General features: G+C 43.4%; 2 protein-coding genes across 2 annotated transcripts in view; one reads left to right on the top strand and one right to left on the bottom strand.

The window, feature by feature from the left end:
- The window catches only part of LOC118428909, a 28,192-nt gene extending 9,013 nt beyond the window's left edge, over positions 1–19,179 (top strand). The window contains exons 3-6 of the mRNA XM_035839197.1: positions 16,135–16,320; positions 16,616–16,778; positions 17,110–17,391; positions 17,963–19,179. Of these exons, the coding sequence (XP_035695090.1) occupies positions 16,135–16,320; positions 16,616–16,778; positions 17,110–17,391; positions 17,963–18,273 (942 nt within the window). The 3' untranslated portion in view covers positions 18,274–19,179. The remainder of the gene's footprint in view (positions 1–16,134; positions 16,321–16,615; positions 16,779–17,109; positions 17,392–17,962) is intronic.
- Positions 4,448–11,857, bottom strand: LOC118428908 (WAP, Kazal, immunoglobulin, Kunitz and NTR domain-containing protein 1-like). The gene is made up of 3 exons (XM_035839196.1): positions 9,175–11,857; positions 7,301–7,794; positions 4,448–5,926 (listed from the first exon to the last, which is right to left on the bottom strand). The coding sequence occupies exons 1-3, from the start codon at positions 10,327–10,329 to the stop codon at positions 5,740–5,742; spliced, it is 1,836 nt and encodes a 611-aa protein (XP_035695089.1). The 5' UTR covers positions 10,330–11,857; the 3' UTR covers positions 4,448–5,739.
- Positions 19,180–26,409: the final 7,230 nt, after the last annotated feature.

The following is a 26,409-nucleotide window of genomic DNA, read 5'->3' as shown; positions in this document are numbered from 1 at the left end:
TACAATGTATGTTTGTGTGTTAAATGAATAAGGTACATGAACTGTACAATGTAAAAATGTAAGAGATTTCTTATAATAGATATGATATGTGTAAAGAGAATGCCGATTGATCAGTTTTTCTGTTGCATGTGTAATTTTGTATGCCTAGGACATAACATAAGTCCCAAATGTGTTATAATTTGCTTTTATTTCACTGTTTTCTGAAAATAAAAGTGGGGTGTCAATAGCGTTGAAAGTGAAGGAGTGAGTGATGTTTAAGGTCCAGTCAGGAAGAGGTCAAGACACAGTTTTCTGGACTGTTGATGTCTCCTTGGCAGGTGTGAACTTAAAGAAAACAGTTATGTCTACACTTCATGGAAGATGTTTGAACATGTGAACCATAGTGTTGGCCCCATGTTCTTTCTAAATACAATAACCTTCGAAAGTTATGTTTAAGGTCCAGTCAGGAAGAGGTCAAGACACAGTTTTCTGGACTGCTGATGTCTCCTTGGCAGGTGCTAACTTAAAGAAAACAGTTATGTCTACCCTTGTGGGGAAACTTGTGAACCGCAGTGTTGGCCCTGTGTTCTTTCTAAAGACAGCGACCTTTGAAAGAGTCACAACATACCCCCCCCCCCCCCAACCTGGCTACCAGCCCGCGGAGCCTGAGCCAACGTCTGGTGCTGAATCGCACACGTCGTCATCTCCCTGTTTACTGACTGTCGTGTCTCTCACACCCGGTACAATCTGGTTCTTATACAGCACAGCCCATATATACCAGACAAGGAGGGTCGTCTACCCCAACCTTCGTGCAATCTGTTATTTTGGTTTTCTTTAGCGTGCAAGTGTAGAAATTCTCAGGGTTGTAGCCAGTGCCCATCCTTCCGTTCTTTGACGGAATCTGGCAGATGGGGACGAAGCAAGATTTTGCCCATTCTGTCCTCTGTGCCATGGCGGACAAAAATCGACATGTAAATGTTATTAAAAAAACAGATGCCGTTGAACAGCTAAGTCTACTTGCAAAATTTACACATCAAAATGCAGGAAGTAGCGTTTCAGCAGGTCTAGATTTCAAAATTTTCCAGGAAGCATGCCCCCTGGACCCCCCTAGGAACATCAAATGGCCTTGATAGGATTTCCATTCAAAGTCAAGGGGACGGAAAATAATTTCAGGCTAGCTACAGCCTTGAATACCATGTAAAACTTGTCCACACCCGGTGAGCTTTGCGAGTATGCTAAATGATGCTCAGTGGAAGATCAGCCCAAGGCTATGGAGGATAGAAATTGATTAAGGGAGAGAGTCATGACGTCAGTTTGTGACATACACCTGTGACATTGGGTTGTGTTATGGAATAAGATGCCATGTGTTATAAACTACCTTAACTGTGAGCATCCCCATGCACAGCTGAACGATAATCATGTTTGACTTGACGGTTAGTATCGGGATATGCCACACCTGTCCGTGTCATAGATTATCAAGCCTTAGGGCTCATGGTGAAATACATTTCTTAGTGAAAGTTATAATGAGGGAATAAAGTTTTGTCGTACTATCAAACCAGGTCACACAGCAGAAAAATCAATTGACCAATGAACACGTGAGCTCTAAACTCTGAGTTCTTTTGATGTTTGTGTAGTTTTTTTAAAAGATTGGACGATTTTCACAGGTCTCTAAGCCTCAGTTTGATATGATTTGGATGTTTTTTAGAGGCTGCAAAGCACCCAAGTCTCTTGCACAAGATGCGCTTTCTGATGATCAACATTAGATACCGGGGAACATCCAAACTCTTGTTGACTGGCCTTTAAAGGTTCAAAATCATGTAAGACTAAAGAGCAAGCCTTCTTCCACAGCACGTAATACACCATTTCATGGACACTAAAGGAAGGACGGGACCTTACAATTTGGAGAAATTTTTGGAATGAAATTGTTTCACATCAATCCCTTTTCCTGACATTTGCTGATCTGCCCTTGTTGATTGAATGAAGGTACAGACGTCATTATATGACCTTTGTATTTCGTTGGCCAACATAAAACCAGCCAGATATACAAAAGATTTTATACATGCCTGAGCAATGTACCAGTCCTGTATTTGTGCCAAGTGCAAAACCTTCAAGATTTTGTGCAGAAATTTCACCTACGCAAACCATGCATACCCAATGCCAAGATAGTGATATGAAATGTAGACTCTTGTCAAGCGCAACCGTTACAGTTTATACTGTTTTCTTCCAAGAAATACGTACAATCGTTATCGATATTGTATCATAATCCTGTTTTTGATGGACTGCATGCCAGGTGGTTGGACACGTACTGAGAATGCCAACCAACACACCTGCCCAGCAGGCCTTGATTGGCTCTAACACATAGAGATCAGAAAAAGGAAGGCACTGTAAGAACCTGAAGACTACAAAATTTAGGACCATTGTGGTCAGAAAGAAAACTATACAGGAGCTAAGGAGGCTTGTGATGAATAGCACAAAGAAGAGAGAGTTGAAGAAAGACTGATTGCTATTGCAGAGTGTCCAGACCACTGTAGCAGCAAAACACAGTGGACCACTACAGAACGGTATAACATCTCAGATACGCAGCCTACCTCCTAGGCTAGGGACCGTCCTCTTGCTCCGCTACCTTTGTATGCATATGTTTGTTTGTTTATTTCAATCTCCATTTTAGACTTTACAAAGTTTAACGCAAAATCTATTCTTCCTGGAGTCCAGTTAAAATTACAAAACAATCAAATACTGTAAATGCAGAAATGTTCGCGGTGGATTAATGTTCGCAGTTTTCGCGGTGACCACTTCACCGCGAACTTAAAACCACCGTGAACATTTTTCTATAATGGTATTAAACTGCAGTCTATGGTGTTACCGCGGAATTAAAACCACCGCAAAAAGTCCTTTTTCCCACTACCGCGAAATTAAATCCCCGCGAACATAAATGCATTTACAGTATATGAGCTTCCTGCATATTGTAGGGTCCAGAATTGTAATTAGGAAAACAACATTTCAGCTTATGATTTTAACTGTGATCATTGGTCACTTACAGAATCTGATGCTAACTAATGCTCAAAGTGATAAGAAAATGCAACAAAGAAATGTTTAATCTTCAGTGTCTTTATTCCTAACCAAAACATGTCTCACATATAATTTGCTAAACATCTATCACTACTTACCACTGTCATTTCCTTATTTACATTCCAGAATCATTTCCTAATAGTGACGTATCAACATTTTAACACATCTTTCGACTAGATATTGACTTAGAACCACTTCCGTTCGTGCCCTTTTGCAGAACACACACACATACTTTAAGAACATAATAATATGCATTGTTCCAAAATCTAGGCTGCCCCTACACTTTGGAATGAACAAGGGTTGGACAAGTCCACTAGGCTATTTTCCAGGGTAAGTGAAAGTGCTGATCGGGCAAGTGCATGACCTAACCGACTTTCCTTATCGGGCAAGTGAGATTTTGGTATACTTTATCAATTTTACAGCTGCATCAAGCATTAGTCAACATAGAAAATAGAGGCAATAATAAAAATTTCATTGCTGGAAATAAAAATACATAATAAAAGTGACATTTGAATCTTAGGCACTTGAAGAGTTGGTTAGGACAAGTAAATCTTTTATTTTAGAAAACTTCTCCAACCCTGAACCTCTCAACGTATGTATGATGAAAATAACATCCAAGGACATTTGTGGCCGTATGCATCACTATGACTGAACTTGACCTATATTTAATGACTTTCAGATTTACGTCCACTCGCAAATCATTACCAATCATAGATGGCAATCTTTCTTGTCAAATTCAGAAAACAAGCCAAGGCCAAAGTCAATGTATAAGCATCCGTCATCCACAAATTATATTAGCATATCTTATATTTAACATAACCCTATGAGATATTCTTTAAGCTACAACTTTATTCTGTATCAGGCAGTGCAGTTTCCTCTGGCTTCAAGTAAGCACCAAAATGTAAAGATAGCAATAAAAAGAAATATTAGTTGTAAACTTTGTACAATTTTAAATTCAACACATTTTTATTGAAAATACATAGATCCAGAGGCTTCTACCTGCACCACCATCTTGAGGTAGTATAATTACAAGAGAAAGAAGGCAACCTGAGAAAATGTCTCTCTTGCAAAGCCAGCGGCTTTTGTCTCCGGTGTGCATGGGGTTCTTTAACTGCTGCGTTAGGGGGAGGTCTGTCAGGATTGTGGCTTTACTAATGCTGCATCCCCCCATAAGAGCCCAAAACAAAGACTCTTTTGTCAAACATTCAGGCGTTCTGTCAAACATTCAGGCGAACAAACTGATGTAGATTCTTTTTACTGTTTTCTTTGGATCTCTTTCAAAGAAAACTTCTCTTTCTCTGAGCGATTGCTAAGCAACCAAATATACATGTAAGACAGGTTGCTCAAAGAATTTCAAAGATAAAGAACAAAATTTATCTATTTTTACGTTTTTTTTTAAAATGTTTTGTTGTCTTTGAAATCATAATTTTGAATGATGCAACCTAGTCCAGTTGTGAATTCAATTTTGTTTTGTTTTTATGGGGGGGGGGGTAATCACCATCTTAAAGAGTTGGGGCTAAGATTGTGCTCTGCATATGGTCTGACTGCCAGGGAGAGATCCCCGTGTTCCCACCTTGTATAACAAGCCCCGAAGGTTGGATGGACAGATAGAGAGATTCTTGACCCGATTCTATGACCAACACATTTCTGTTGGGACTTGATCAAAGTCGGTGCAAGCCCGGTCTCCCTCTAGGACGGCCACACTTGAGGTTCGGACGTAAATCAGGTAGAGAACCACCATGTGGTTTGAAATAACAAAGTCAAGGTCAATCCTACGGCCCGCATTTCTTTGGGAGACTTTTTTGGGAAAGTCTTTGATCATTGCCACTCTGTCACAAGCCAGATTTTATTTATTTAGATCTGAAGATTTGGGTATTTGATGTCTGGTAAGGGTTAGAGTGGACCATGTGTTTTTGTACAGACCCCGGGGCAGGTTTGCCAAGGCAGCACATTTTGCCGTGTCACTCTGGTAACATGTGGTCCGAAAAAAACAGTAAGTAACGTCGTCCATGGGGCCTGACGCAAATCACAGAATCAAGGCAATGCCCTAATGAAAAATACATTACTGATCAAGACACCTTACGTTTTCGGTCATTGACAAATTGATTGATGAAACACAAGCTAGGAATTTCTGAGTATAATTTGGTTTCTTTCTGTTAAACAAGTCTCAATAAAACTTTGTACTGAGTATGTTTTTTTTCCATCGCCTGACTGGTCATTCGGTAGATATCTTTTTCTTTTCAAATGGTCGATTCCTGAAAAACTTCACAGGTTTCTCCGACCCAAACTTGTAAGGGCAAGCAAACCATGATTTGAAAGGGGAAAAGCCGAAAGCAGCCTTGGAAAATACTGTTTTTGTAAGCTGAGGTACATGTTTGTAAATTTTCAATGATCATGAAGGGGGTAAATGCAGCAATGCAATCTTTGGTTGGAAACCGGATCTTGTGTCGGGTCACAAAGGTCGTGCGATGGTCGTACGATCGATGACTAACTTCGGACACTTTGGAGGACAGCCATGTACGTGTCGTGCAAAGTTCAATTGTATTGGTACTCAAAAAGGCTGCTTTGGATCCCTCCCTGTGGTTGGTTCTGTCACAGCCTGCTTGAAAATCCTATGCCATCAAAATCGTACGACGAACGCACGGCCTACATGTGACCGCGCCCTAATACAGCCCAGTCCCCAGACAGCAGTTAAAGATACCAGAACTCGTCCGTGTCGGCACTGTCCTCAATGTCTGGCCTGTCCTGCCTGTCTGCACTAGTGTCTTCCCTATGCGTGTGTGACCGTGGGGAAGCCATGTCAGGGGGTGTGGGGGTGGGGGGCAGCGAGCCGTCAGCCGTTGGTTCTCCCAGGTTGTCGTCCTCCGAATTATACGCCCTACAAAAATCGATCATAGAAAATAATCGCCGATCAGTTCTTGATTCATGCAGTCATTGATTGGTCTGGCATGCATAGAGTCCGTGTGAGCAAAGAAGCATGCAAAAACGTTACAAGAAATTAGAGTTCATGATCGTTATTGGCAAATTAAATATCAATTAGATTTGTCATATTACTATAGCTTATCTTTTTACACGTATGTAGTTGTCACATTTATAGGTAAAAACGGTATAGCCCCAGTTCTCAACATAGACAACCCCAACGTTAAGTTCCCAGCCTGGACTTCTCAGAAAAATTTATTTTGCTTTTAAATCCCTTCCTACTGAAGTTAAGGGCTTACAAAATCTGTTAGTATGATACACTAGTATTCACCATATAGCAATCTTACAAATAGTTTTGCTTCTGGAAGAATTTTCCTTGAAGGCACGTGTCTCAACGTTATTTATGTAAACATCACGTATATGTACTACGTGTCAGCGACTCCAAAAGTACACCCCTCTTCTTTCTTCAAATTCTTGAGCAACGGTTGTCCAAGTAAAAAGGACACCCACCTTCCTACTTCGCTATTGCTTTCGAAAATTCGTAGATAACGTCAGAAGTTTATGAGAAAGGCTGTCGCCAGGGCTTTGCACATAGTTCTTCGGCACCAGGGTCAACATACCCCGACGATATTTTGACAGAGCCACCTGAGGACAACCCTCAGCAAGAGCTGTAAATTTCATCAAGGCATGCGAAAGAAATCACCGGGAGGACTTATTTGGCCAAGCGGTGACAGAAGCTTACAGTGCCGAGGAGACCCAGTCTGAAGAGACTGGTGACCAGGTTATTTTTGTAGTCTGAGTTATGTTTCGTCTGGCGCGTGTCCCACTCCGACGACCTTTGGAACTTCCGACGGGCCCAGAAAGAGAGAGGGTACCTTGGGGTCACCGCATGCATGCTGTGTCACACATTTGTCATTGTGAATGGCAGGCCCAGACGTCTCTATATACAAGCCTTTTTCGTCAAGTAAACCTCGAAGTCAAGCAAGGAATTGCTCAAATAACAAGGGGCGCTTTTCGCGAAAAACAGCTGAAATGAAGCCTGGTGGAATTTCGTCAAACGGAATTTCACCCAATAGGCCTTAATTTTGATACAATTCAGTTTATGTATTAGTGTGAGAGGGTAATGCTTTGTGCTGTACACGTTTCAAATTTTTTAGTTGCACATTTAGTTGCGTTACTGAAGCACCGTGGCAGTTAGAATCAGGTATTGGTCGTACTCAAGCCTACACAACCAAAGATATTGAAAATTTACATCAAGTTATTTTCCTGTTTTCTTTGATTAATTACACTAAAGAACCCGCTCCCACTCAAAGATTATTTGTACGTTCCCTACTTTAGGTTTTCGCAGACGTTTGTTGACCTGGAGGTGTGCATCAGGCGCTGCTTCCTCTTTTCGCTCAATGTCTTTACGAAGCTGTCCTTCTCGACCATTGGGTACCCGTCTTGTACCGTGCCCATGATAATGTACTTTTCTTCCACCTTCAGTTCGGGACACGGACAAGGCTGGCGCATGGTGAAATTCAGACTAATCTCTAGAGCGAAGGCCGATTCCGCGCTCTCAAACATGCCCATATTGTCCTTGTAGACATCTTCTAGCATGATGACAGCCTTCGGTCGCTCGTCCGTGTTGTAGTCGATTATCTCTAAGACTGTCCCCACGATGGCAAAGTCGCTCATGCAGTAGTACTCGACCATGCCGTAGCGGTTGGGACACTTGTGGCAGGCGTTGGCGACATGGTACGGGCAGGCGTCGTTGCAGCTATCCATGGTCACGAAGTTGTTGTCGTTCCCCTGGCAGCCACCGTAGATGAACCAGGAACACACGCCCTACGGGGAGAAGACAAGGGGGACATGTTATTTCCTCTCGCCTCTCTGTACCTGTCAACACGTGCCTAATGCGGCTGCAATAGCCTGACGTGGAATTCCGGCGGCGGGTCCCTTATGGTCTCCCGCCAAGTCTAACAGGAAGCTGCGGTTAAAGTTTGACCTAAGCTCTCACAGTTAGGACCTGTAAGTGCTGTTTACAGGTGCAATTGTTTTTGTCTTCTTCAGAATTCTAAAACTGTGACTTTCGAGAAAAAAATACGGAAAACACTTTTGCGGTTTGATGCCTGTGCTAAGTTCGTCGTCGTCGTCTAATCACAAAGATCTTCAATGTTTTCTAGATGTTGATTTATTTTTTGGTGGTAATAGCACCTTCCTTAGGTTGCAATTGTCGTACATCTGGCATTTGTCCACGTTTCATTGCGATGGTGTACTGTTCCTTCAAAGAGGTTGGAGAGTTTCTTACACATTAATCACAATAGACCCATGAATACAACGGAAGCCGTTCTCGACTTACGCGCTGTTTGTCATCAATTTCGTGATATTATGGCTGTAAGCTAACGAAGATAGCGCGTTCGGGTATAGGGCCCGAAAATGTCCCGCACCGCTGGCTGCATTTGCCGGCGATTTCGTGATGGCTTACATGAACACTACGCCGGTAAACCACGCCTCACACGCATAACTTCTTTCAACAGTTCTGGTAAAACGCATTTTCTGAATCATAGCGCGCATGCGCTGGAAGTTATCAAACAGTCGGAACTGACGTGGAGGACTCGGGACAACCCCCGCACATGATGAACCTTTGACCTGAGAGTTTGAAAACAACAGACGCCGGCTGGCTCCTCAGCCCTGCGGCCCAATTTGCGGTTAGCAAAGCATCAATATCCATTTGTGTAGACTAAACGCGGCCTTGGCTCTTACAGCCTGAAGCCGCCGAGCAAAGTTCAAAGTTAGCCGGCTTTCCGCCTGAAAGGATAGCAACAACATCGACTGTGTACTTTACGGTCTCGTGGACTGTCTCGTGGGCTGTCGGATTTGACCGTGAATTGTACGCGATAAAATAAGATACATATCATATACATACATTTGATAAAAATAACTGAAATTTAAGTCCATCATATTTTGCGTAGAATGGAGCACTGGGTTGGATTTTAAGACATCAGTATCACACAGTTTGTGGTTATGGCACACATATATCGTACTACAATGTAGAAATTAAGAAAGTTTAGAAAATAAAAGATGACTTTTCCTTCTTTGAATTGACGCTGAGATCGACTGAATAGACTGGTAACATAGTGAAACATATGGTTGGTATCACAATCAAAAATGCAGTTTGAATACTTAGTATATCTTTAACGATGGGAAGGAATGTGGGTTGCTCACCTTGCTGATATCGTAGTACCACCTTGTTCGGTACCGCTTGCAGGGACCGGCCGCTGCCTGGAGCCGACACGTGGCGGCCGTTACATCGGGGCACGCCATGATGCACTCGTGGATGCTGTCGAACCGGTTGTCGTTGCCGCCACAGCCCGAGTAGACGAACCGTTCGCACACTTGTCGCTCCTGGTTGTAGTACCACTTGGGGACGCTGTCTTCGCAAGACCCTTCGTCCTTCGGGAGGGAACAGACGTCCTCCGGGGAGAACGTAGACCCGTCCGTCGATGGCTCGGGCGTCGACGTTGGAATGACTTCTACCGGGAACTCGACGGAGGTGTCCCCGGCCACGTTTACCGCTACGCAGGTGTAGTTTCCTTGGTCCTCCATCTGTATATAGGAGATAGTCAATGCCCCAATTTCAGACACTTCAAAGTGGTGGAAAGAATTTCCCGGCCCTATCAAAATGTTTGTGTCCCCTTGCTTCTGCCAGAAGACTCTTGGCGTTGGCACGCCGGAGACCTGGCATTCTAACGTTATGTTGTCGTCCTCGCGGACCATGTGAATGATAGGTTCAGATATGATGATCGGAGCCGAGGTGGCGGGCTGGCTCGGGACGATGCTCGGGACCTCGTGCGTCCACGTCGACGTCGGCGCTCCGGTGTTACGGATAACCGCCTTGCACGGAACCACGTTTATCGCCTTGCCCAGTTCGCACGCCGTGGCGTTCATGTAACACTCGTTGAAGTAAGTCATGCCGTCCGATGCACACACGAAGCTCGGCTCTTTGTCGACGGGGCACAGAGATTCACACATGCACTTCGGCCGGCCGTCCACCACCGTACACACGGCGCCTTGTTGCATGCAGTCATACCCTCTACATGTCCCCGCTAAACTGTCCTCCATAGTCGTTGTGGTCATGGTGGTAGGGACGGTCTCTTCCGCCGCCGTCACACAGCTCCTGTCTCCACACGCGTTGTTGCAGCATTTTTCCTGCTCGCGGCAGTCGTCGTCCGTTAGACACCTATTGTTGCAGGTGCTCAGAGAGTCTACGTAGAATCGGGGACAGACTCCGAGGTGGAGCGTTGAGCCAGTCGGCGGCACCGTCACTGCCAGACAGGCGCGCACGAGGAAAGAGCCCAGCAGAGCAATTCTAGCTGCCATGCTTCAAACAAGTCTTCTTCTCTTCTGATTCTAACCAACCGATTGTTTCACGCCGGTTTGCTGAACTGTTCTCGGCAAATATTGTTTTTCGAGATGTACTTTGTTACCAGCCGGCGGTGAATGCATACATCTGGGTCAGGAGTCACGTTGGCACGGCGTTCATCTCCGTAGTGATCAGACAAGCCTCCCGCTTGACTATGAAGCTGCTCGGTGGGAAAAGCTCCAACTGTAAATTTCCTGTTATTGTGTCCGTCATTCAGAGTTCTTTCCCCTGTTGTTTTGACACCACGCCCCTTTGACGTATTTTCCGACGTGACCGCAGAATGGAGTCAAGTTAGCCTGAAGCGCCGGCCGCCTACACCAGCACTCTCTGTATGTTTTTCTCCTAGTACAATCTCACCCACGCCTCTCCAGTGTTTATATAGACGTGCCGGAGTCCGTTATAACGAAGGCACGCTGACAAGCGACACCTTTATAACAGTAAAGACCACCACCCGGCCACATCTGGTTCCCGAAAAAGTATGCAAATTCGAGCGCTGTATACGACACGTAGATTCCGGAACAGGTGTCTGTCTCTCTACCTCCTTGAAGAAATTTCTCCGAAGTGTTTTTCTGAGCCTTGACACGTTCGGTTCGTCCCTCTGAGGTAGTAGATAAGAAAACAGCACCGCAGTCACGCGGCCCCCCAATAGGACAAGACCACTCGAAAAACGAGAATCGCTAGACTAAACAAGGTCGTCTAGCTCACACAGCAAGCTTTCGTAGTAAAGACCAAAATAACCAAACCATTTGCATGTGGCAGATCTCAGCATGACTAGAATGTACCCCTAAGCCAGTTTGCCGGAGTTGTCGTGCCAGTGTCCCCATTTAGCGGCCCAGGAGAGGCTTGGGGCACGTTCGTGTCAGCAAAACACGCCATTGTCGAAGCCAACGCGACGGGGTATTGATTGAACATGGCGCAAATTTTACGATACGTGACATTTGTCGTACAATTTACTACATGTCTTAAATCACAACATATTATAGGTCAAATTTGTATTTAAAAAAATAGAATAATGATTCAGCCTTGGATATGTCCTCAGATAGTCGGGCCAGGTGTTTTCCCAGATAATAAAAACGGCGGGAAACTTGCGCTGTGACGTTTGCTCTAACGCCAATCAGACGTCATAGACGCTCCATCTGTCTTGGTTTTTCCGTCAGACCACCAGAGACGACCCACTCTTCCGGAAATCACCACCCAAGACCACCTGGCTGTGTAGTTTTGCTGTTTAGCGAGTGACTCGGACGTGATCCTGAACTTGCCCAAAGACATGCGGGGCGCATAGTCACGCGTGTCCGCGCGTGCCCCATGTAGAGTCAAAAGACGGACCCTGGAAACGTTTCAAAAGAGGTAGTCGAAAGCACCACTGTTAAAAGATGTGTCCTATTTCGAGATTTGATTAACAGCCAAGGTGAAAGACCGCGAGGATACCCTAGGCCTTCTGACAATGCCGTAGGCTACATCCCAAATGCAATTCGAAAAATATAATGTAAAAGGCAACAAAACACACAAAAAGTAAACAAAATTAGTCATGAGAATAGTTTGTGTATATTCCTGGGTAAACACTTTTATTTTTCGTTTCCGCAAACATCCCGGCCGTGCTCGGTTTGTAAATGGGACCCAAGCCTAAATGTACCAGGCGGCACAGCAGTTTGCTTGTATTTTCGAGAGGAGAGAGTTATTGTTGTCGGTGTTCCGGGCGGCTAGCCCCGTGTGGTATCGTGCAGGTGTGAGCGGACGTATCACACGACAAATAAACCCCTTGCTGAGATTCTGCCCAACACCTGTGACCGTGACTGTCTGGTTTTAACGTTTGGTGATCTGCTACCTTTCTGTATACATGTATATACTAGTACAGTCAAACCTGCCCAAGCGACCGCCTCTTCTTAGCGACCACCTGGTTTTTACGACCGCTTTTTTTCTCGGTCCCGAAAATTTTCCCCATTGACGTAAGAATTAAGCGACCTCTTTACAACGACCACCTGGCCAACGCGACCGCCAAAAATTTGGACCAAATTCCTGCTGTATATAGTAGTACAGGGCCGGGGCACCAAGGGTTTGACGTAAGGACCCCATACGGGTGGCGGCTTGCCAACGTGACGACTTACCCTAGTCCTGCGTTTCGTCCACCTACCTAACACAGTCAGACTGTCAGGACAAGGCAACAACGATAACAGACTGGAACTGTTTTGGTTTGAATCAGTAGACTTAAGTTTACTGGACTGCTGCAGCATGTTTTAATTGTGTGAGTCTCTTGTGGGAAAAAGTTGTGTTTTTTTTTACATATCAAAGCTCAGATACAGGTCTTGAAAATAAACGCGTACGTCGAGTCTTCGGATTTATTAAGAAGTCATGTACCGTTTTCTTGCATGAAGCCGGTGGCCTGGATTCCCAGTGCCGTCCGTTACAATCTCACTAAAGCTAACAAGACTGGAACTTCCAGGCTAGTGTGAATTTCTCTCTCTCTCTCTCTCTCTCTTTCTCTCCCTCTCTCTTTCGTCTCTACCCCTCCCCCTCTCTTTCTCTCTCCCCTTTCTCTCCATTAGTCTGACTATTTGACCGTTGGCGCACCACAGAAGATCGAAGACCAGTTTTCAGCACCCTTCTCGGTTTTATGATTTAGTGTTTCACCAAGTGTCATGTCTGTCCATTCTCTCTTATTATCCTCTCTCTTATTAACCCCACCGAGAAACCTTCAGAAGAGCCATCGCCTACCGTGGACCCACCATCTGGAACAGTCTACCACCGGACATACGCACAGCCCCAACTCTGGCTTCCTTTAAGAGACTCTTAAAGTAACGGGAACGGCCAAATGAACGGACTTGAATAATGTAGCAGTTTCTATCATGTATTCTGTATGTATGTAAATGTAAATGGTGTATATAGACGTATAGGACTTATAAGGACCCAAAACGATGTAACTTTATCTCTGTTATATACTTTGTCTGACCCTTGCCTCTTCCCTCATGACCTCAATGAAAAGCGGCCTGCAGGCCGATTTGAGCTTTCATGAATAAATAAAGGTTCAAACAAAAACAAACAAACAAATCTTTTACGACAATTACGCTGCCCACCTCTCTTTCTTTCTCCCTGGACGCTTGTCATTGCTTGCATTATACTTAAGGTAAGTCCCTTATGACCGAGACACGTGGCCATACTTCAGTTTTCTTTTCCACTACAACATATTTGGTTGGGAGGTCATCGTACGCAAGGACCGATGTTTTGCATTACTTTAGTCCGTACTTCAGTGGTAGTTCACTTGTTAGCAAACCGGTGACCATCACAATACTACGTGGGTCTCTTACTACTCAGTCATGACTACCACGCAGAGTGTTCAATGGACAATAACAAACAAGTGCATTTGATTGACACCACTGCGTAACGACAAAAACAGTCTTGACGGTCTCGGGTGCAGCTGGCCATGAGAAAGACGGTGTTTTCCTACAAATCCTGACACTCACCGGACGCTGTGAAAATACCAAGGCGGTGTTTCAAGCATCAACGGAGACAAAAATGGGACAAGACCTCGCAAGGGGGGAGGGAAAGAAGTCAACATGTCTAGCAGCTATGTCGTCCGTCTTATGTCTACTGACATAAGTAAACGATGATACTGACACAAGAACTAGCCACACAAGAAGTGCAAAGAGAAAAACAAGTCCAGTCAAAAGTTTAAGCACTTAGTTCAAATTTTGGTCAAGTGGAATTTTGAATTTTGATAAATGCGGTGATTTCTGAATTTCGGATGTTGTTTATGTTTTCAAAAAAAGGCATTTGTCCTTCGTATCTTGTCAATGATCTTTATTAGGGGTGGGGTTTTCTTCTCCAGAAAAATCGGACCTGAAAAAATCAGTAGACCGGATGTAGGACCGATTTGAAAATGAACATATCATTTCGGCAGGCGTCCACGTGTTTTAGGGCTTACCGGTCCAAAAGAATAGCAAAAGTTAAGCAGAGGAGAGTTCATAGTTATATTTACCAAGCCTCTATAGTCAAATTTGGTCTAAAAGAGAGGCAGTTACATGACTCGGATATGATGTTAAAACGCCAATAGACGTCGGATACTTCACCAAACAGAATTCTTGTGACGAAATGGTCCATTGTTTTTAGTAATGTCGGCCATTCACAAGTTTTCACAGATTAGGTTCAGGTCCGCAGCCTAGCCCCGGTGGCTCAGAACACTTCTTGGCCAGCTTAAGTCCTTATGCTACCGGCAGATCTGCATGGAGATTAGTTCGAGTCCGCTATAGCTTGCTGGTACACTGATGCTGACCCGGTATATGTTCTTTACTTTGGGTGTTATTTTGCATTTTCGTGTTATGTAAACTGAGGTACAAAACACGTTTACCCAAAGACGTGTCTTGTCAACGGTGCACGATTTCTTAGAAGCTTGTGAGAAAACAACTTGGGCTACCAGAGGAACTCCACGGGTGACAAAGGGCATTCCAAAGGAAAGCTCAGCCTTAAAAACAGAAGAAACTAAACAAATAGATGTACAGCAGTGAGATGTTAAGTTTGGAGGTATAGCTGTGTGTTCCGTTCACATAGTGTCTATAACAGGCGGTACTGGGATTCCGGACTGACGCTGTAATTCCGGAAAACTTTATTTAGATAGACAAAATAAATGAATGCGTACAAGTCTAAAGTATTATGTAACAAAGATATCTAGGTGAAGGTATCTCACTGCACTTGGAGCACCGATTCGTCACTGCGGGGTTCGAAAGATTACTCAACGAATTTCAGAGATAAAGAACGAATTTTCTTACGTTTTGTGTATTTTGTTGTCTTCTATGTCATACTTGAACGTATTACACAATATCTAAATTTTAAAAAAATCGGCAATGACAAAACAGTGCCGCAGTGAACGAGCCCCTCAGTGCCGCGCCGGTGCACCAAGTGCAGTGAGATACCACCTTGATAATTACATATCTCCAGGTCTACAGTATAATTCTAGGAACAACAGCTAGAATTATGCTGAAAGTTGGGACCCTCAGAAAAAAACTTTGGCCAAACTGTATATTGAATTAGAATAAAAGACATTTCTGTTTGGCCATTGGAATTCTGCATCAGCATGCAAAACATCATCAATAAGATTTGGGCATGTTAATGTCTTTAAAAAAATTGAAATGTCATACCCGTTTTATTGTGTTCACTGTAAAAACAAACGGTTATTTGACCGACCTTTGGACGTACAAATGAATCACAGACGGTTATATAACAAATGTAAACTACCAATGGCGGTGAGGTTGACCTATACATATACTTGTCTAGGTGCAGTGTAACAACTTGTCACAGGTAGTTGCCGTCGACGTTAAAACTTGGTTTTGGCCATTGCTTCAACTTTTTTCAGCGTGCAGCTATTTTCGTTGTACGACTGTCGTACGATTGCAAACTGAGGGCATTGTCAGAATGGTCGTTTGTGCATGTGTCGTGCGACGTCGAGCCGTCTTGTTACCGAAAAAGCAGTCTTAGAGCCTGCTTGAAAATACCTGTCTGCCTTAGTGCTTAGGCAAGGGACTGGCCCCTTGCTCCTCCCCTTCAAGGATTTCCATGTCACACGGTCCTGTGCTCTAGTCAGACCAGTTTCTTTTGTAACCTGGTCCTTCCAACGCTCAGTATGTCTTCCACGTGGTCGTGGGTATACTAATACAATACTACGATATTGGAATCATACGACGAATGTGACAAGAATTAATGTAACTTACGAACTCGAATTCTTTTTTCTTTTTTTTAATTCTTTAATTATGTTGTCTTGTGTTTTGTTGTAGATGATGATTCTAGACGGACGGACGGGGCATGAACTGTGGTCCCTCCCCACCCGCGGGACGACCTTCTCCTCACCCCTGACCCTCCGCACGGCTGACCCGGGGAGGGACGCCTTCCTGTTCTGGGTGTTAGGTCGACAGGGCCCCGCCACCGAGGTGGTACAGCATCCCGGGGGAGCAGGATCACATGTACGTACATACACTGTATACATACTGATGAACCATCCTAGCGGTCAGTTTGGGAACTGCAGGAGCGTTTTTGTTAGAATCTTTAACTGAAGAAAGAAAGGACGAATTTCCATCATTTTAGTTATGCAGGTAGCTTAGATGCAAATCATGGAATTGAAGACGTATTCTCAGACGAAAAGCCAGCAAAAAGCAATGGAAATCGGAGTTCAGTATGATATACCACAAATTAGAAAATACGAAGTGTACAATGTTGACCGATTGTCGTCCACGCAAACTCATATGTCGCTCTTGACAGGTGCGACGCCGTCGCCATGGTGATGATGGGGGTGATGAAGAAAGCCACGCCCCTTCCTGTGACGCCGCTAACATGCCGTCCCAGGAACTGTTCCTGGTAGACAGAGACTTCGCACGGACCCCCATCAGACTTGTAGAGCTCAAGTCCATCCCGTATTATTACAGTAAGTACACTACTCATAAGCGCCCCTTACGACTGTCTATAGAAATGCACATGTAGGAACGACAGCTGCAGGATCACTTTTTCGTCATCAAATATATAACAGCTTTTGACGGTTGTTATCGTTACGGAAGTTTGAATTTTCAAAAGTCCAACTGTCATATTTCCATGGCAGACTCTCAGTGGATGTCTTATGGTCGATGTTCCGTCTGTTTTCTAATACATGTATACGCATATAAACACAGGCATGGTTAATAGTTAATATACGTATACTTGTATGATGTTCCGTCTTTTTTTCTCATACTTGTATACATACGTATATAACTGTGTTGTAGACTACACAGAAGAGGACTATAGGCGAAAGAAGCAACAAGAGGAAGAGCGCTTTGGGCCTCCCCCCGACTTTGAGGATGCCCCTACAGAACACGAGGATGACCTGACGGAGGAGCTGATCGCGGTGACGGATGCTGCCGTGGCGGGACGAAGGACGGCCTCCCCAGCCAACACTCAGGACGGACCCGCGGACAGCAGCAGGAGGGAGCGACGAGGATGGGAGGATGACAGAAAGTTTCCCGTGTTGTTGTGCACACCTATGAGTCCGAATGACAGGACAACAGGTACGTACCTATTGGCTGCCAAATTGCGTTGGGCACTTTATCGCCTGAAATTGCGATTTTTGTTGAATTTTCCAAAACTTCGCAAGTTGGCAAAATTACGAACACGCTGTAGATATCCTTTTATCACTGCAAGTCTCTTTTTATGAATTCTAAATCATTGTGCACTGGCTTTTAATTCGGTGGCAACACTGCGATTTCCGATGAAATTGTATCTAAACTGAGAATGTGGCACTATGGACGTGGCTACTTTGTATGGCTTGTCTGGAGTTAAGTCGCAAATGTGTCGCAAGTCAGTGTAACGGCGAGGGAGAATCGGCATAAATTCGCAAAGTTGGCGCAAAATTCCAGCGCAATTTGGCGCAGTCCAACGAGTTGCCCGCCCTACTTACACTGGTATGTTTCAGGTATGATGGCAAGACAGCAAGCTTGTATCATTGAACCGTTTGTTGGATATATAAGTCCTCTTAGATAACGTATTGCAGATTACCCAAGTAGTTTTCTTGCTTTTCTTGTTCCTAAAACGACTTTGTACTTGATGATTTTGTGATATGGGGACTGTCCGTTTCTGCAGGTGCCGTGGGTGACGTTGATGGGGACGGTACATTAGACTACGTGTACATCGAGGGCAGCATTGCCTTTCTGAAGGACCCCGGCGGATCGCACATGCGGATGGAATATCGTCTGTCCATCAACAAAATCAACCTCAACGTCAGTCTGTCGGAGGCTGATTACGTCAACATGCAGACGGGACAAACCATTTACCGGAACGGGACGCATGTCGACCTCTTGAGCCGGAATCCGGCGGGACATTTCCGTTTTCTACCGTTACATCAACAGCGGTGGGCGGGGTACATGGGGCAGCGTGGTGACAGCAAGGTGTAGACGGTTTACCTCCATATTTTATGAATGTATCATTCCGAGAAGGCGGGCGGAAATTCCTTGGGATCACTCCACAACTTCAGAGGGTTCAAAAGGGTACGGTTCGGTTGGACTCCACGTAGACACTCTTGAGTTAGACCCTGAGCAACTATTGCCTAGAGTCTAACTCATGGGTGTCTGTGATAGAATTTCCGTCGGGGCATGTCGGCCCTGAAGCCGAGGAGCTGCCCTGTGTAGGCCCTGGAAACAGCCTTACGTCCAGGGTAGGCTCTGTGACTTAGTTGGTCTTGAACGTGACTGCAAAATTGGTGCACGTTGTACGACGCGCTTTGACACAGAAGTTCAAAGAAAAGATATTTGGTGTAACGTCAGAATACTAAGTTTGAGGCATGTAGTTTGAGACGGTGGTATACTACTTGGGTATAACGAATAAAGGATAAACAGGTAATTGTGGCATGCAAGCAGATATGCCTGACCGTAGTCAGAAGTTGAAGAAGAAAACAAGAACAGAATGCGAAGAGCCTTTTTGAGACTGTAAATGATTTTTATGGAAGGCAGTATCTGTAAATAGTTCAAGGCAATTGTAAAAATATTGATATTTACACCACTGGATGTAATGAGTCGAGTGTATGAAAAATGCAGTATTTATTTCGTGAGTACAGAATTGTGCCAATAGTGCGTTTGGAACGTTGATATGGTACTTAACTTCTTTCAATATGGGTAAAATCGTTAATTGAAACATACAGTGAGTATGTATGATAAGACCGTTCTTAGAACGTGTATGTATACATTGTGCAATGAGTAACCTTCAGTCGACCTTGTGCAGTATACCGTATAAGAAACATAATTTAGCCTCCTTCATCGGCCTCTCTGGGGGCATTGGCGTAAGTTGTTGTTTTTGGGGGGGGGGGGGGGGTCGTGTTTTTTAACTGGGAATACGCCAGAAAAGGTAAATATGTCGGGAAAACAAAAATGCCGGGAAAGGAATATATGCCGGGAAGCTTGTACCCCCCCCTGGTTGCTGGGAGCCCTTGCAAGGTTAAGTTCCCCGGTATATTTTCCTTTCCCGGCAGATTTTCATTTCCCGGGGTTTTCCCGGATAAAATCGGGAATCGCCCCCCCCCCCCCCCCCCAAAAAAAAACAAATTTCGCCAAGGCCCACCGAGACGCCGGTGAAGGAGGCTAAACAGAATAATTGTTCACACCATTGGTTACAATCACTGTCAGAAGTACTCAGTTGTCCACTTCTCATGTGTTTTTGATTGGTAGGTGCTGTTTTTTTCTATCCCTTAGACTTGTACTCTGTTTTTTTTTCTATCCCTTAGACTTGTACTCTGTAAGGAAGTTGAACTTCTTCACATTTCGTACTTAACGAATCAACGGAAAGTTAATTTGTCAGACTCGAATATCCTCAAAGACCAACTGTTTTTGCCAAAGGTGTTTACCAAAGCCATCATGGATACATTTGTTGCTCAGCCATTTAAGCTTGTGCGTATGCTGCTTTGTGATTATAATAATTATTATTGAATATTGTAATAATTATTATTACACTACGTCATTGTGCCTCACACCACCAACAACATACTGTCATTGTAAACTCGGGCAAAGGTGCAGTGTTAAAAAAGCTAGTCTTTTTTATATTTGACTAGTGTCTATTGTGCTCATATCTATTATCGGTACATGTACATAATAAGTACAAGTACGAATTATGTGAGTTGAAAATATTGAACCTGCAGTTGAAGAAGATTCTGGTAGGAGGCGCTTTTACTCCAGCTTTTAGATGTATATATTGGTACTTATGTAGACTTATGGAATTGTGAATCTTGCCATAATATATTGCAGATTATATCAAATGTTTGTTCAATAAGTTGTACAAAATCATTGAATGTGGTGTAAGATTTTGATAACGTCACAACGAAGAATTTATTGTGGTTGGAGCTGATATGTTGATAAATGGTACTGTGGGAATAACCATACGTAATATTACAAAATACTGTCCGTAAAGATGTTTATGCTTTGTTTGTATATGTCGGACAGGTTTTCTATAGAAGAAGGTTTCTTAAAAGAGTTGTATACATTTTGTGAAAGAGACTTGACAATCAGAGATTTTGTGTAATGCAGCAAAGGTGTAAAGTGTGTGGTTGTGTGCTGGTGTATGAAGCTTGCCCAGTCACACAAATGTATATGGTTACGGTATATGTCAGTAAATGATACAATTTCATATCTAACCCTTGCGTTGTTGTTTTTTCGTTGTTACATCCTAGTGGGGAAACAATTTCTTAAACTTCTGATTTCTGTGTTCCTGATATATGATGGAGTGGAAATTTTAGGCGTGAACTCCATGGGAGTGAACTTCTAGGGCGTGAACTCCTAGGGCGTGAACTCCAAGGGCTTGAACTCCATGGGCGTGAACTCCATGGGCGTGAACTTTGTTCTTCTGTCGAGCCATGGGGGTCCTTTTGGGTTAGTTGTATTCCACTGCCGTGGACCTTTTAGGCGTAAACTGCAAGGGCGTGGACTTTGTTTCTGTAGATGGAACAGTACCTAGACGAGCCATGGGAGTCCTCTTGGCTTAGTTGTATTCCATTGCCGTGGACTTTTCAGGCGTGAACTCCAAGTGCGTGACCTTCGTTCTTATAGAAGACCAGTACCAGGCTGAACCATTGGAGTCCTCTCGGCTTAGTTGTATTCCACTGCCGTGGTCTTTTCATGTGTGAACTCTAAGTGCGTGGACTTCGTGCCAGTAGACAGACCAACACTACGTCACTAACTAACCTGTTCTGCCTCATATGTCATTTTTAATCAAATCTTTAAACCAATCAAGATAAATCTGACTGTCTTTTCAATTCAACGCTCTGGAGTGAAACTCATAAAGAGCCTGAACTGTAGTTCCGTCTCCGACTGCTAGAAAAATACTTCAGTTTCCCGGTCTTTAATATTGTGCATAACTAGTCCCCGATATACAGTATGCAGAAAGAAAATAGACTCTAACCGGCAATTAAAGTGAGAATGTCTTTCTCTCTTTAAACGTCGCTGTTGACAACGCTTTGTTCTTAACAAAACCTGAGCTGACGCTTATGTTTGAACGACCTATAGCCGGCCGGGTCGTTCACCTTTCACTTCCACGTGCGCGGCCAAATGCCAAGGCCGTGATCTCTTTTAGATCCTATAACTGTACATACGTCACAGGATCATCTACTACGTCATCGGCACGACACAAGTCTTAGCTGAGCTATAGAGGAGTCACGCACCAGGACGGAAACTTCAGTACGAAATCGTTTTATTGTCATAGACGTATAAATCTCCACCTTTTATTGACATCTCAACAGTTATAGTTACTCGTATCTGAACTAGATAGCTTACGACGCGGTAACTTTCGTCATAGGTCGTCGTGCTATTAGTCGTAGGTCTTCGTGCGATTAGTCGTAGGTCTTCGTGCGATTTGTCGTAGGTCTTCGTGCGATTAGTCGTAGGTCTTCGTGCGATTTGTCGTAGGTCGCAGTGCGATTTATCGTAGGTCGTCGTGAGATTTGTCGTAGGTCGTCATGCGATTTGTCGCAATTCGTCGTCGTTGAATATTCAAGCAGACTGTTAAAGAACCAACCGCCGACAGCCTTGTCCGAAACAACACAGCTGAATTTTGTATACGACACATATACGACTATCACAAAAATGCTCTCAGGTTGCAATCGTACGACGATCGTACGTACGACGGATGTGATAGGGGCCTGACAGTTGGTGAGCACAAACTTTCGCTAAGGTATCATGATTCATAGGATCCTTATTATAGGATTCACGTGCCTATAATCTGAAGACTGCAATTAAAAGAAAAGCTACTGGGAGGCCAAACACCCGGCACGTTTCACGACATACCTCCTCATCAAGATTACCACGTCTACTATAGTTATACAAAATGTCTTGGGATATTTTGAAGAACAATGCAGACTGAAAACAGGTACTAGGTATAAAGTCAAACTAGAAAATATTTTAAAAATGCGCATCATTGTCCATATCAATTAATATGTAACAGTGGGGATTCAAGTAGCGCTAACTGACCATGCCAAACGCCTAGGCCTGATCGCCCCTCTTGTCGTTTCAAATATTTATTGAAAAAAAAAATCACTAGATGCTCCGTACCAAAACTGAATGTAACCTCCGGGTGAAATTGCTCTGGACCAAAGTTGATCATTTTGAGTTATTGCCCCCCTCCCCCCTCCCTTCTCATGCAAACACTCATGCTTCGTTTTTAATTAAAGACCTGTTACATGACGTTTTCTCCACATCCCTCATTGTGCATGACAAAAACAGATTGACAGCAGTTTAAAGCAAACGCCTGTCACGCGTTGTATATTTGGACTGTTTGGCTTGGCGGACAGCCTTATAAAGCACCCTGACAAACGTGCATGCAAATCAGCGTGGAAACAAAAATTACACCTGTCAGCTTCGCGACAGTTTTCATCTGTCCCAGGGGAGCAAACACCTTTCAGAGTCTCTCCAGTTTGTATAGACAGTGTCAGGGTGGTGTAACAACTCGCTATAGAAACGTTGTCAGGACAGGGTTATTCTGAAAGCACTCTGTTGATCCCTGTATTGAAGCTGGATGCAGGAAAGCCATCGACCTAAAAAGGCGGCAGACATGGTGAAGTCAGACGGACTCCAGGGGGAGCTTCCCGCGCCCGTCCGGTTCTCACCCGTACCCGAGCCGCCCAAACACCTGGGGAACAGTCTCAAACGTGTCCTGCTCGTCTCAAACATCAACGAAGAGAAGAGGCTACAGCGACGTCTGAAGGACTTGAGTATAAAACAGAATCGCGCGACAGAGCGACTCCGAGACCAGCAGGAAAAATTCGTGAAATCGCTTCGAGAGGAGGTGCAACAAGAGCAGGCTCAGATGAAGAGGAGGTCGTCAGTTCCACACATACACGTCACAGACCATGTCCCCGAGCTGCCAGAGGTTATTGATCATAGGAAAGTCGCTCTGGAGCAGAAAAAGTTACAAGGAGATTCGCGAAGGCGGGCGTCGGTAGCGGTGCCGAGTTTACCGCACATTCACGCGGAGTTGCGCAAGGGTCACCACGGCCATAGGAGGCCGTCTCTGCCCGAATCAACTATCGAAGACGTGCCCAAGCTGCCGGCGATTGGGGAAGACTCCTTCAAAGCCGTACAAGATAGCAGATTTCAGAGTCTTGAACAAGCTCTGGTGAGAAACTCTGAGGGTAAAACTCTGAAGAGTAACCATGGAGAGGAAAAATCAACAACAACAACATCGGACGAAGATGCGGAAAGTGACGATACAGAGTGTCCTTCAAGTTCTACAATGTGACAGTAAAACGTTTTGAAGAATCACACAGAATCACGAGGTTTGTTGCTGGAATTCTGACCAAGAAGTACCAGTATACAAACCGTGCGTTACATGGATTTCAAAACAGAAACAAGCGCAAACATCAATGTTACAACGGACGTTGTGTGCTCGACACTTAACTGTTCACGAAGCAGACTTCCAAACTATACTTAGTATACTACGGTTTGAAAAGTGAATTTGTGTTGTTTTTTTTCAGTGAAGGTATCGTTGTATAATGTTATATATATATATATATATATACACGCCATAGTAGATGATTTTGTTGCTTTTATATAGATGGCCATCTCGAAGAAATTGTTATTTGTTTATAGGTTGATTTCTAATTCACGATGACAACTTGTGTGTATCTGATTTTTTGTGTACCATGTGTACCATGTGTATGGAACGTTCTTTCACCTTGTCACTTTGCCATTTCTTTTTTTGCCAAACATCGAGTCCAAAGTTGTACCAATATTATTACATGAATACACGCCATACACGCTTTCTATAATATAATCTTATTTTCTTTATTACGCGAAAGGAAACAAAATCTGAATACAACTCTTTAGTAAAGGTTTTGTAGGGAAATATTAGTGTTGTGATTATCATCTTTTTGTTGTCATATCGAGGTCTCTAAACGGGATATATCTCTCACATATCATATCCCAGGTCTACACGTATAACCGTACACAATAGTGTGTTGCCATAGCCACGAATATCCCTATATTCAGATGTAAAGACTAGGGTAAGATTCTTTTGCTGGCGCATTAATATTTTAGGCATCGAAGCGGAAAAACAAAAGTAGCTAAATGGATTATGGCGATTGATTGAGCTATATCCAGGCCAACATAATCCCATCCAAGGCTGTTTATATATAATATAATTTAATAGATATAATAAGGTTGTTCTTTTATGTTTCGCTCAATACAAAGTGAGGGGTAACAACCAATTCCATGAGGCTCTTAGATGGGGAATCTGCAGTATATCAATTTCGAATTCTATCTTAGATAATCTAAATAGAAACTAGAAAATGCAGTATTTTGCTCTTTTTCCTACTCTACTTTTTGCTCTTAAAGAAGAGAAAGGCATATATGACTAATATTCTTGCTAGCATGAAAATTTCATATTATTCGATTACATGGATGAAATCCTGGTTACAAATTTCCGTCCGTTTCCACAAAAACGTTTTCGATTGCACTGTAAAACATATCATATAAATCAGCTTCAAAATGAGTAATGATATGCTGTATGTTGCGAAAATATCTCGAAAAAAGGGAATACTAATGTCGTAGAATGCCAAAAGTCAAATCCAAGTCTTATAAAAAGATGAAAAAGAGCAAAAATGAAGAATCTATTATTCTGTTTGCCATAATCCGTTAGTCATTCGATCGTTCAACCTTCCTGATCACTTATATGAATGCAACTTTTTTTGCCAAACTTTTTTTTCGCACGATCCTATCGGCTTTCAGGTTCCCTAGTTTGAAGGTTTAAATCTATATAAACAACACAACAAAACTATGGGGTCTATGTTACAAGTTGACAGTTGGTGAATACTCATCGATACGGTGTATTCTTGTATATCTTGTTTAATATCGACAAGGCATATTGTATCAGCTACAATGTACAAATTTGACAGGGAGGGGACCGGGGCAGGTTTATATACGTCAACAAATCTATCGACTAATCAACCAATTTATTAGTTAACAAATCAATCAATCAATCAATCAACCAATCGGCCGAATGTTCAGACCTCCATTCATGAATCATGTAGTACTGTAAACTTGAAAACTTCGTCCGATCGTACCGATCACATTTTAAAAGTGGAGGGGGGTGGAGGGGATTCAAGCAATTATTCTGGTTCAAAGATATATGGCCTACCTGTTGACAAGCTACAGCTCTATTTGTGGATTCGCACTGTGGGGTCTACAACACATACCTCCCGCCTCACAAAAATGCCTCTCCTGTCATATTCTTTAATAACGAACACGTGTCGAGTCCTTATATAAACAGAAGCTTCAGCAAAACCAACGTTGTAATTTACAAGTTGAGACTTTATGTAAGTATATATACAATTGAGGAACGTGCTGGATTGGGTCTTTCTGAGAATTTATGGCTAACTTCACCGAATTTGAATGATATAGGCTGCTGTTGGCACGGTATAATAAAAACGGTTCCACTTGAAAATTCAACGGTTACGGCACTTGCATTGAATTCGAAGTACCCCATACCAAAGGCAAATGCAATACCTTCACAGCAATGTCTTTGTATAGCTATCAGCAAATATCAATTTTGGTCCCAGATATTAATGTTGGCTGATGTAATTTTATTGGTTTTTACTATCATTTTTCTATCTTATTTTTCCCCCATTTTGGTTATCATTTTATTTTATCCATAAGTGCTGTGTGATTTAGAGGCATTGGCCAATAAGCTCTACGCGGATGAAGGTATTAGAAGTTGTCTTATTTTATCCTCTTTTGTCTGATTTTGCAATGTGTTTTTTCACAAGTCTACTTCAATGGGTAACAGGTGCAAAAACACCTGTTGCTGTCGTAAAACCACCACCAGGCCCGGTTTGCGGTGGTTGCTACTGCTACAATAATGTAGCGTTCCGCTTTCCAAATATTTACAAAATCTGACGAATTTATCACTCAATTTGGCAAATTCGATGCTACATAATCTTATCAAATAAATATTGGCCATACCATTTTGTATCAACGGCAGAATTACCGACAAAATGTGAAAATGATTTAGGATCTACGTTGTGCGGAAGGACATACGACCCCGTTCAAAAGGAGGTA

This window comes from Branchiostoma floridae, chromosome 13, assembly GCF_000003815.2.
Source record: "Branchiostoma floridae strain S238N-H82 chromosome 13, Bfl_VNyyK, whole genome shotgun sequence".
Taxonomy (NCBI): Eukaryota; Metazoa; Chordata; class Leptocardii; order Amphioxiformes; family Branchiostomatidae; genus Branchiostoma; species Branchiostoma floridae.
Note: the sequence above shows the minus strand (reverse complement) of the source record. Positions and strands in the feature narration are given on the sequence as shown.